A 12137-nucleotide genomic window follows, 5' to 3' on the forward strand; every position below is an offset into this window, starting at 1 on the left:
GCTAGCGAAAGAGGAGCGAAAGTACACGGATAACACCAGTTATGGTTCGTACTTGCTGTGCGGTCGGTTGTAAAGTTAGATCGCACGACCGGCAAGGGAATAAGGTTGAAAATGGTTTATCTTTTCATTCTTTCCCCACCTGGAAGCAACATGAGGCAGCTCATGTATCGGATGTTACCAAAAGAAGGCGTCTAGTCTGGATAGCAGCTGTGAGACCAGCTGATATCCAGTTCGATTCCATCTCCAAATATCTGTTGGTGTGCTCCAGACATTTTCATTCCGGTAAGTTATAGATATGTTCATATCACTCTTTATCGGTCTTTTAAGTCTGACATCACTAGCCGTGTCTTGGCTCAAACTCCCAAGAGCACCTGCAGGTCCATAAATCACACGATCACTGTGGCATCACTGAGTGTTGAAAAACTATCTAAAGTCTTTCATCTGTAATAAAATGATCAGCGTTCTGCTCTACCATGTGTAACAATTGAGTTTATCATCCAGGCATCCATGAAGACGAAATTAGCAGGAAGTTAGCTCGCTAGATTCCATCTAAATACAATATAGCATGTCCTAACTGAGGGATTTTGGAAACAAAGTCAAACGTACAGCTCTGCTATCACTTCCAACATAAATGAAGACAGAAAACTAAACAGCAGTGATGTTTGTAGGGTACTGAAGTTTGGCTAGCTGGTGTAAAACGATGTGCTACGTGACCGTTAGCGGCACAGCTATGTTAGCATAATATAAACACTAACTTTTTCCACTTAATAAAAGTTATCGTGAGGATTCTCGGTGGTCAGGAACAACGGCGCTTCGTGTCCATCCCGTGTAGATGTTAGTGAAACTGTTGGGAAGACAACATGAACATTTTACTTATACTGAATAATCTGCAGATTCTGACAGAAATCTGCATATCCTTTGAAGCACCGCTCCTCTCTAAAATGGCAATAAGGATAATTATTAGGCCATATGTAAATAACAAAATAATTTAAAGCAAAGTCTGAAACAAATCTTTATATTTAAGGGGCATCAGTCAAACAATACTGTTTGGTCTGGGTCTAAACAGAGCGTGTTGTGTGTGACATCTGCTTTTGCATATGTGGGCCACTTTGAGGGTTCACAAAGGAGCGTGTTTGCTGTCACATTTTATTTGTAGTGTGAACAAGCAGACAAAAAAATCGGAATTGAGCATTAAGACCTGTAGTGTGAACGTAGCCATAGTGAGTAGAGTGCATTGATGTGACATTGTTCTGAAGGATTTAGTTATTCTCAGTGGTTAAAGAAATTGCAATTATTTATTCATATTTATTAGAAATAATCCTAATTACATATCTTGCTTCCGTGTTTGTGTCCTGTGTCACAAAAATACATTTTTTACTATAATACATTGATTAATGACCTGCAGAATCTCCTTATCATATTACGTGTCCATAATTGTCACCTAAAGTCAAACTTTATGCTTTCTCCATAAAGTGATTACATACTTTAGTTTCATTTTCTGAAGTCAGGTTTCTGAAAGAGAACAGGCAGATTTGGAATATAACATGCAGCGTTCTATAGATAGATACATAAAAAAATGGAAAATTACATGTATGTGCTAACTTTCTAAACACTTTGTTACATTTATGTTGGCCTTGGCTCATTAGTCTTTGTCTTTAAATTAACTTGTAACTTGTATGTTTCAGGTACTGCACTCTCAAAGACTGAATGAACCAGCATTGCAGCCATGGGTCATTGTGAGCATCACAGGGAAGGTTGAAGCCGCCCACTGCACCTGTATGGCCGGAGTCGTGGAGACCTGCAGCCATGTCGCTGTTCTTCTTTTTAAAGTAGAAGCAACAATGCGGATCTGTGGCACAAGGGCTGTTACAGATGAACCTGCATACTGGGTTTTGCTGGGTAATATGACCAAGATACAGCCAGAGGTTGGCCATAAGATAGACTTCTCCTCTTCAGCTGCCCAAAAACTGCTCTGGATCAAAACATAAACAGACCATCCGTATTGAAAGGTAAAAGGAGCCGTCCTCAAAACAGAAAAATCCCACCTGCTACTGTGGAGGAGTTGTCACTGCTATTGGATACTTTGCTGGAGCACAGTAAAGCTGTGGGTTGTGGGAATGACCCATAATGTTTTATATAAGGGTCTAGATTTATGCCTGAAGTGCACTGCCATGTAAATAATTTGCATTTACTGAATATGTACTGACTGAGTACCACTGTTCAAAAGTTCAATAAAGAAACAAACTAATTTTTGCCTCTTTTTTATTATAGAACATCACATCAGTTACAATGTAGAATCCATGTCATTTATAGTTTATAAAAGACAAAATGTTTACACAAAATCATGACAGCATTTACACGATATCACCCACTACTAACACTACTTAATTTACTATCAATTACTTCAATTTATCTTCTGAAAAATTACCGCTATTTATACAGCACAAGACTTAAGAATATTTAACAGGAGCAAGTTTCATTTTCCCCTGGTTTTACTACCACACTGTTCATCAAAACGGCAGCAAACCTTCACCATCTTATCCAGAAGGGTCACCTCTTCACCCTCACATGGAAGAAGTATTGGCATGGTGGTATGTTTGAAGCAGGTCCCTTGTGTAGCGCTGGAACCCAGTCACGATGTTTCATCCATTTCATTGGCTGGTCTGCTGCAATAATGCCAAATAATTAGCAAGTCTATAAATAGCACGTAGTTCTGCAAAATCACTCATTAGGATGTTTTTTTTTTCTAATTTGCTATGACCTCAGAGTGCATCGAAAAGAAAACTAATAGGCTATCTGGTCTTTAAGTGGTGGCGTGACAAATCCTGCTTCCAGGCCTAAAGTAGTCTGCGTTTAATATGGATTTTGTGTTGTTAACATGTTTAATGTTTTGTATTGTCTTCTATTTAATCTCAAAAAACTCCTAAAAACAGTCAGTGATCACTGTTGGCTTCCCACTGCTTCTATCACCACTAATCATTTGAAAGCTCAGTTTTTAAAACCTTACGATGTAGCTACAGCCCAGCCCATGCAGCAGTATATGAATGACTAATCCTATTCATCCTTGTGGATGGATTATCTCAGTTGTTCTCCTGGCTGGAGTTTGGTCCGTTTACAGCATCCTGCGATGCGATTACATTTGTTTCTGACCACCGAGAATCCTCACGATAACTTTTATTAAGTGGAAAAAGTTAGTGTTTATATTATGCTAACATAGCTGTGCCGCTAACGGTCACGTAGCACATCGTTTTACACCAGCTAGCCAAACTTCAGTACCCTACAAACGTCACTGCTGTTTAGTTTTCTGTCTTCATTTATGTTGGAAGTGATAGCAGAGCTGTACGTTTGACTTTGTTTCCAAAATCCCTCAGTTAGGACATGCTATATTGTATTTAGATGGAATCTAGCGAGCTAACTTCCTGCTAATTTCGTCTTCATGGATGCCTGGATGATAAACTCAATTGTTACACATGGTAGAGCAGAACGCTGATCATTTTATTACAGATGAAAGACTTTAGATAGTTTTTCAACACTCAGTGATGCCACACATGTCAGACTTAAAAGACTGATAAAGAGTGATATGAACATATCTATAACTTACCGGAATGAAAATGTCTGGAGCACACCAACAGATATTTGGAGATGGAATCGAACTGGATATCAGCTGGTCTCACAGCTGCTATCCAGACTAGACGCCTTCTTTTGGTAACATCCGATACATGAGCTGCCTCATGTTGCTTCCAGGTGGGGAAAGAATGAAAAGATAAACCATTTTCAACCTTATTCCCTTGCCGGTCGTGCGATCTAACTTTACAACCGACCGCACAGCAAGTACGAACCATAACTGGTGTTATCCGTGTACTTTCGCTCCTCTTTCGCTAGCGCTTTGTTCGGCCCAGAAACATGGCGCCTCAACCAAAAATTCTGGCCACGCCCCCTCTCGTGACATCACTCTCCACTTCCGGTATTTCAGACAATCCCTTTCCGTCAAGGATTTTTAATTTGTTGCGGTTTTTTAATTTGTTGTGGATTTTTAATTTGTTGCGGTTTTTTAATTTGTTGCGGTTTTTTAATTTGTTGTGGATTTTTAATTTGTTGTGGTTTTTTAATTTGTTGTGGATTTTTAATTTGTTGCGGGTTTTTAATTTGTTGCGGGTTTTTAATTTGTTGTGAATTTTTTATTTGTTGCCGTTTTTTAATTTGTTGCCGTTTTTTAATTTGTTGTGGATTTTTAATTTGTTGCCGTTTTTTAATTTGTTGCGCTTTGCACTTCCCAGCCACCGTAGTAAAGCCAGCTACTCTTGCATGAATATGTGTCCATAATCTTAAACTTGTATCAGCAATACCTAGCCTATTTGGTAAGTAAATAGGTTAGGTATTGACCTATCACATGTAATAGGTCAAAGGTCAGAGTTTTAAAGCAATGGCGGCTAACTTTACTGCAAGAACCTCACTGATTGCTCAGTTAGGTTTCAGTCTTATCTTTCCAGTTTAAAAAAATAATATAATATTGAATAAGAACTGTTTCTGAGTAGTGGAGCCCTGCAAACATGACGATGAATGATCTGAATGATGTGGAACCTTTGACTTATAAAAATCGGTTTAAAGCCATGTATGTATACAATTCAGCCTAGTTACACTATTTAAATATGAAAGTGCATTTCTTTACAGATTTAGTTAATCACACAGGAAGCACTGCAACAATGCAAACGTTTATGCTAATCAGTGTCTCCTGCTGATCTGGCCGTGGTCGTGTGGTAGAAACATACACTGAATGCATTTAAAAAATAAATAGCGCTTTCTCGTAGTGATGGGTCGTTCGCGAACGAAATGGCTCTTAGAGCCGGATCTTTGACGTGAACGACGCGAGCCGGCTCCTTATCGCGAGCCGTCACGTGGTTTTTTTTTTTTTTTTCTCTCAGCCTCTCTCTCGCACTTTTTTTCCGCTTCACTCTGCACGCGAGCCTTGTGCTTTACGCTGGGCAGAGGGGGGAGGGGCGGTAGTTACACTCAGTAGCACAGGAACAGAGCCAGAGAGAGAGAAAGAGAGGCAGGGACAACAACATTAGAAAGGTATAGTAATCATCCACAACTATTTTCGGTTGCAGATGATAAAGGATTGAGAAAGTTTATTCATGCAGGTCCATATGACAGAGAATGTGCATGTTCTTTTAGTTTTCATATTATAATTTATATTTAATTGTGTTGTGGTTTGCAGTGTTTTGTGTTCTTTTCACTTTAAATTTGTGAAAGGAAAAAGCTGAAAATTTAAATAGTTAAAACTTGAAATGTGAATAGTTGATTTTTATATTATATGATTTATTTATTACATTTTATGTGGAGTGAATAAATAAAAGTATATTTACGGTGGCCCCTAGAGACAAAGCACATACAAACTTCAAATCACGTACGAACTCTGAAGCATGTACAAACTCCAAAACACGTAAAAACACGTACAAACTCCAAAACACGTACAAACTCCGAAGCACGTAAAAACTCAGAAGCATATAAAAACTCAGAAGCACATAAAAACTCAAAACACGTACAAAAGACAACAGAAGTGCTCCAGGATGCTGGGCGCAGTGTTGAGCCTTTGTTATCTTGTGGCTACACAAGCCAGCAAGTACCAACGACCGGATTTGGTGTGTCGTAGTAACAGGTAAATGAACTTTTTTTTAAATTATTTGAATATATATATGAGTGCCTGTGTATAAATACACAAACAATACACACATGCTTTCAATTGTGTAATTTAAGTGATCTAGTAGCTCTGCTTTGGAAGTTCAGTTCATGCTAGAAATGTGTTTTGGAGTTTGTACGTGTTTTGTCTCTAGGGGCCACCGCATATATTTATATATAAACATATATAAATAAAACCACTTGTTTTTATGTTAGTAATTCCTTTTGTGCATAATTTTATATTATTGTTAATAATAAATTAATTAAAGCAACAAAACAACCTGAAGAGTCGGTTCGGAGCCGAAAGAGCCGGCTCTTTTTAGTGAGGCGAACCGAAAGAGCCGGATCTCTAAAAAGAGCCGGAAATCCCATCACTACTTTCTCGGGGTTCAATGAGTCGCTACACTGCCAAACACTGTTGCTATCGCTCCTCATAAAGCAGGCTTAATGGTTTAGTTTACACATTTACTTTCCATTCCCCGCCCGAGGCCAGCAGCCAATGGCTTGTCAGAACTTCAGAAGCGCTATTTAAGACGCAGACAGTTCAAGGTGGTTCAGATATCAGCGCACTGCGCGCAACAGGACGCGCGGGCTTATTCCTTACTACAGGACTGCGTACACTCCCGGGCTGCGGCGTTTCATTGACTGATTTCGTCCTTAAAGATATTTTCTCCAAAAGGAATAAAGTGCAAAAGAAATGAGAGCGTGGAAAGTGCGGTTTCTGTGCTTCGTGGTGTTGAATGCAGCTGTGCAAAATGTGACGTCCTTGGAGGAAGAGCTCGCCGATTCTATTTTTGGTGAGTTGTCAGTTACTTCATCCACATTTAGGTCTGTATGTTTGTAGTTCTGCAGGTACGTGAGGTGAAAATTCCCGTGTAACTGTAACTTGGTGAAAACCAAGCGCAGTACTTGTGTGTGTGTACAGTAGTTTCTACCTTGCCAGTGATATCAACGCGCTATAGGACATACTTTAGGTCACGTGTCTATGACTAAACTCATCTCTGATACTCTCCTCACTTACTATTCCCTGGAAGAGACGCTCTGAAATTGAAGCTAACGCTGGAAATTAGAGAAATAAACTGAAATGTGTCAGACTGTCAAATTATCCCAACAAACTGATTTATCCGGGTGTCATCATGTCTATTTATTTTCACAATATGATCCTCAAACTATTGGAGCCTTTATTTTGGTAATTGTTTGCAAGGGTCTGGTCTCCGCCTCCCCACACTCTGAAAATCAGTACAAGGCCCAGTCAGCTGACTGTGCCAGCAGGACCACAGAAACTTGGGCAGATTATATTCGGTGAGGTGGCAGGAACAAAGCTGAGAAACCCTTATGAGCCTCTGTGGAGCTCAGTCCTGACCAAGTGAACTCCTTAAACCCCTGAGCTTTGATCTCCTCTAAGGTGGAAGCTCATTTTCTGAGGGGCCCTGGGGGCGGACCTTATTGCCACCAGCAACTCAGCTAGCTGGTCAGACTTCTCAGACTTTCCAGCCAGACTATTAGATAAGATTTGTATATCTGATCAAAACACCAGGAAGCCAGAGGATTTGTTTCCCCTTCTTTATTTTTTTAAGAGTATAAAGTTCTCTTAAACCATCCAGCTAACTGGATAATCTTCTCTGTCAGGTAACTTCCTCGATCCTGTGAAAGGCTTTTTTGACCACAAGGCTGAGAGCAATGCCACTGTTGCCAAATTCTCGCTGCGCAAGCCATCCCATCCCGATGATGACCTCTGCTACATCATTCCAGGAAAACCCGACTCCCTGGCAACCTGCACCTTCAACGGCACTTCCAAAACCTTTCTCATAATCCATGGCTGGACGGTAAGCAGAGATGCTTCAGCTTGTTTTAACCTGCCCCTATTTTCCAAAATATCCAGAGCTTTGTTTTCTTTTGAATCGAAAGGAGAATAAAAGACCGGGAATACCTTTCACCAAATTCTGGTGAGGTGGCATCTCACTAAAATAAAAAAATCATATTGACTGACAACCAGCCAAAGTATTTCCTGACATGTTGATCTGGAGGTGGCTTAAATTACACGCGTACACTAGTTTCACTTGTCAGGATTGATGTTTGTTTGTCTTTTCAACAGCTGAGTGGTATGTTTGAAAGCTGGATCCCTAAACTGGTATCGGCACTGTATGAGAGAGAGCAGACGGCCAACGTCATCGTGGTGGACTGGCTCAACTCGGCTCAGAATCACTATGTGGTCGCAGCTCAGAAAACCAAAGCAGTGGGGCAGGAGATCGCTCAGTTCATCGATTGGATCGAGGTTAGTTAAGCTCTTGATTTCACAGGTCTCATTAAATGCCCTTTCATTAAAATATCGATGAGTTAGTGTTATTTAACCTCAAGTATTTAAACGATGTGTTTATATGAGTAACAAAGAAAAAGCGAATGAAATTAAACCCAAAGGTAATGTGGAGTATTTCTTACACTCTCCTTAACTTAATTACTTTTGATTTTCAAGGAGACCACCAACATGCCTCTTGAGAACATTCACCTGATTGGCTACAGCCTCGGGGCCCACGTGGCCGGATTTGCTGGCAGCCATGCAACCAATAAAGTCGGAAGAATCACCGGTAAACAAGACAGAAGATTTCAGATGTTTGTTTTAAAGCTATTACCACAACAATAAAGTCGTGTAATGTTGGTCCTCCTCGTCTCTGTCTGAAGGTTTGGATCCCGCTGGTCCCGACTTCGAGGGCGAACACGCCCACAGGCGCCTCTCCCCAGATGATGCTCACTTCGTGGATGTCCTTCACACCTTCACACGCGGCTCTTTGGGTCTCAGCATCGGAATCCAGCAGCCCGTCGGCCACGTGGACATTTACCCCAACGGAGGCAGCTACCAGCCGGGCTGCAACCTCAGGGGAGCGCTGGAGAAGATCGCCAACTTTGGAATATTTGGTAAAAATAACTAAAATGACTGCAGCCCTGATTTTACTGTATCTGCACAGTGATTGTTGTATTCTTTTACGAAGAGAGTAAGAAACAGGTAAAGTTAGTTAAAGCGTTAATGAACTTTATTATGAAGCAATCAGATCAGAGGTTCAGCCACAATAAAACAAAATTAAGCACATTTTTTAGAAACACACAAGTGCCTATACACAGAGTGTGCCGCTTAGAAGCTTGTAACTGCTTGCTGCTGTCATTAATATCTTAGCAGTGGACATTGTTAATGACAGCTGCACAATGACGTCATTCACACCAGTGTGAAAATAAACAGAGGGTCCCAAACATGGCTGAGGAAAGGTCAGATTAAAAATAAGTAAATTTACCCGGAGCACGGTCAGCTACTGAATGGAAAAGTAATGTGTATGCAATGTAGAGAATTAGAGCAGATAATAAATTGCATCCATTTCTTTCCTCCTCAGCTGTGTCGGACGCCGTCAAGTGTGAACACGAGCGTTCGGTTCACCTCTTCATCGACTCCCTGCTGAACGAGCAGGAAGCAGCCATGGCGTACAGATGTGGCAGCAACGACATGTTCGACCGCGGGATGTGCCTGAGCTGCCGGAAAAGCCGCTGCAACACGGTGGGCTACGACATCAACAAGGTCCGCAAGCCTCGCAGCGTTCAGATGTACACCAAGACACGATCCTCCATGCCTTTCAGAGGTCAGCGGCATGCTCTTTAATATCATCGCTGTTATCACATGAAAGCTGATATATTTGCAGAAACAAAAAGCAAAGAATAATCTAAAAAACATCTCATACTTTCTGGGATTGTTGACTTTTGAGATTCTAGTTGCTTCGGCTGAAACTTAAACCCATTAAATCTGGAGAAGTTTTATTACGTTAATTTACACGCATGCTTTCAGGTCCTTAAATGGTGCAAATTGTTGCTTTGTTTTGCAGTTTACCACTATCAGCTGAAGATCCACTTCTCCAGTAAGGTGAATAGCTCAGCTATGGAGCCCTCGCTTACTGTCTCGCTGTATGGAACCAGAGGAGAAGCTGAAAACCTGCAGCTTAAACTGTGAGTGAGGGTTTGAACCCTTATGAAGAAGAATTACTGCACAGTGACTTGCATTTTTCAAGTTACGAGTTGTTTTTAACACTTGCACAGTAATCAAAGAAAACAGCACGAGACAGAAACCATAAACAGAAAGAGGCAACCACACACAAACACATTTCACTGCTGGGCCTTTACAGCGTGCTTTCATCGCCATTTTATCATCTTTTATGGCACATACTTTACAAGCCTCAGTTAAATAAAACATGCTGGCTATGTGTATGCGTGGAGATCAACATTTCTTTCCGCCTGTGTCTGGCAGAAAGGAGAAAATTGTCACAAATAAGACACATTCGTTCCTGCTGGTGACGGAGAAAGACATCGGTGACCTGCTGATGCTGAAGTTTAAATGGGAGGAGACAAACGGCTGGTCTGCGTCAAGCATGCTGAAGATGGTTTCCTCTTGGTGGTCTGGCAGCTCAGATGGCGCTAACGTGGCGGTTCACAAAATCCGCATTAGAGCGGGCGAGACGCAACAAAAGTGAGTTGCAGAACATTAAAGGTGTAGTTACCAAATAATGTCTGTCTGCCAGAAGACAAAAAACTCGAGGCTTCCCTTGAGTTTTCCTGAAATGCCAGTGTTGGAGTTTCCATGATGGACCTCATAGAAATGTGTCTATTACTGGGATTTATGGCTAAAATATATCAAGCTTAAAGCACAGGCTTAAGCAGAATCTCAGGGAGCTACTTGAACACGCACAGTTAAGCAGTATTTCATGAATTTCTCCCACAGGATGGTGTTCTGCATAAAAGATCCTGACGCTCAGAAGCTGACACAGGAGCTCACGTTTGTTAAATGTAAGGATCCGTGGAGGACGAACAGAAAGCGAACTCTAAGAAGGTGAGCTTGCCTCTGTGTTAACCCTACTCTTTACCATTGCATTACTGCTAACGCTGATAAATAACAATACATTTGCTGCTTCTGTCTGTAGAGTAACTCTGGAGAACCACTGATCGTGAAGACAAGACGCTCTCCACCATCCCCTTTGTCCATTTCAGCACTTAGCAGATAATTTATACACTAGTAACTTTTATACACCAGTAAATATCTGAAAGCCTTTATCACCTTGTATATATCCAAATAGGTATAATGTTTAAAACAATATGTATGTGAATACTATGTCATACTTTGTAAAAAAAAAAAAAAAAAGTAATTTAATGACTTTTGCTTGATTGTTGTACTACTAGTAAATCTTACAGGCCAGATCAACAAAGTTTGGTTGTAGAGGTACTAATGCCCTGATGTGTAGTACAATAATAATATTTCATATAAAGGAACCACTGTGAAATATAATAGAGTGACACCTCTGAAAATGAGGAAAAATAATATTAAAGGTGTATTTTTTGTGTGTTTTAAGCAGTAGGTTACAGTTTAGTTACCTTTTTGTGTTACCTAAGTAAGTACTAAGTTACCTGAGTCACCGAGCATTCACCACTGTGACTCTCAGCGCTGTATGTGACTGTGGGACCTGTATCAGTGTGCCTTACTGTAAACAAGCAGCAGAAGCTTTTCGGCTTTTTATTGTTGCCTTCCAACTCGGCGTCCGTTGTTCTTACTGTATGAACTTATACTGAAGTACTCAAAGCTGAAAAAGGTGTTATTTTAAATGCTTTTGCATGTTTTACTGCTTCACTCCTGCAAGAAGACGTTACTTTGAAGCTGTCACCTCAAAGAAGTGCTGGATACTCTTCTAAAAATGGCTTCCTTCTTTTAACGAGTATGTAATATTCGGTGTGAGCTCGAAAGCAAAGCTTCTATTAATGTTTGTGATGTGTGGTCTTTGTAAAGTGCAATGTCTGCTGTGGATAAGATTTTATTTTTTGGCTCATGCTCTTTCAATTATGCATTTCCAGTTAGTAAGCAATACTTGAACCTCAGTTCTTCAGAGGTATTGTACTGTAATAATTGTGACTTTTATAAAAAGGTATTTTGCACTTAAAACAGGGAAAGAGAAAACAACTCACCTGTACAATAAATGTAAATACTATAATATAGATACTGGAGTCTCTTATGGAGCGCTGCTAGTTATATATTTTCACCTCTCTGTGAATTTGATCTATAAAAAGTGTGTTCATGTAATCACTGTACATAGCTGTAAATACGTCTCTGTATTGTATAAATTCTTTAATAAAACCAGCGTGTCGCCTGAGAGGTCATCTTGAGCTTGCATTTTTTTAAAGGTCGAGAGAAATGCTCAACTTTTCTTCCTTGCTCGCTCAGTATAAAAAAAATATAATTATCAGTCCTATTTACCATCTCAAGGCTGTTTGTTCCGTTAAAAAATATTATCAAAGTGTGTTTGATCTAAACAGTTTTAACAATTTAAACACTCACAACTGTTTCTGATATAAAAGTGCAAGCAGTCCTGGATTCAGCCCAGCGAGCGGTGTTGTTTCTGCAAGTCCTTGTAATTGTGGTGTTGTGACACGTGTTTGGC

General features: G+C 40.3%; 1 protein-coding gene across 1 annotated transcript; it reads left to right on the forward strand.

The window, feature by feature from the left end:
- The first annotated feature begins 6108 nt into the window (after positions 1-6108).
- Positions 6109-11840, forward strand: lpl2a (lipoprotein lipase 2 a). Its single transcript, XM_085348786.1, has 10 exons — positions 6109-6476; positions 7309-7505; positions 7775-7954; positions 8153-8264; positions 8359-8592; positions 9060-9302; positions 9543-9663; positions 9962-10180; positions 10433-10540; positions 10632-11840. Exons 1-10 carry the CDS (start codon positions 6377-6379, stop codon positions 10651-10653), a joined length of 1536 nt encoding a protein of 511 aa, XP_085204912.1. The 5' UTR covers positions 6109-6376; the 3' UTR covers positions 10654-11840.
- Positions 11841-12137: the final 297 nt, after the last annotated feature.

The sequence above is a fragment of the Diplotaxodon limnothrissa genome, linkage group LG23 (assembly GCF_057381915.1).
Source record: "Diplotaxodon limnothrissa isolate DT_005_m linkage group LG23, D_limnothrissa_male_GT1.1, whole genome shotgun sequence".
NCBI lineage: Eukaryota > Metazoa > Chordata > Actinopteri > Cichliformes > Cichlidae > Diplotaxodon > Diplotaxodon limnothrissa.

Bases quoted from the DNA above. Each gene is read 5' to 3' on its own strand.
- lpl2a (XM_085348786.1), top strand. From the start codon at position 6,377: ATGAGAGCGTGGAAAGTGCGGTTTCTGTGCTTCGTGGTGTTGAATGCA. The intron at 6,477-7,308 runs GTGAGTTGTCAG...CTTCTCTGTCAG, and splicing joins GCTCGCCGATTCTATTTTTG to GTAACTTCCTCGATCCTGTG. The intron at 7,506-7,774 runs GTAAGCAGAGAT...TCTTTTCAACAG, and splicing joins TCATAATCCATGGCTGGACG to CTGAGTGGTATGTTTGAAAG.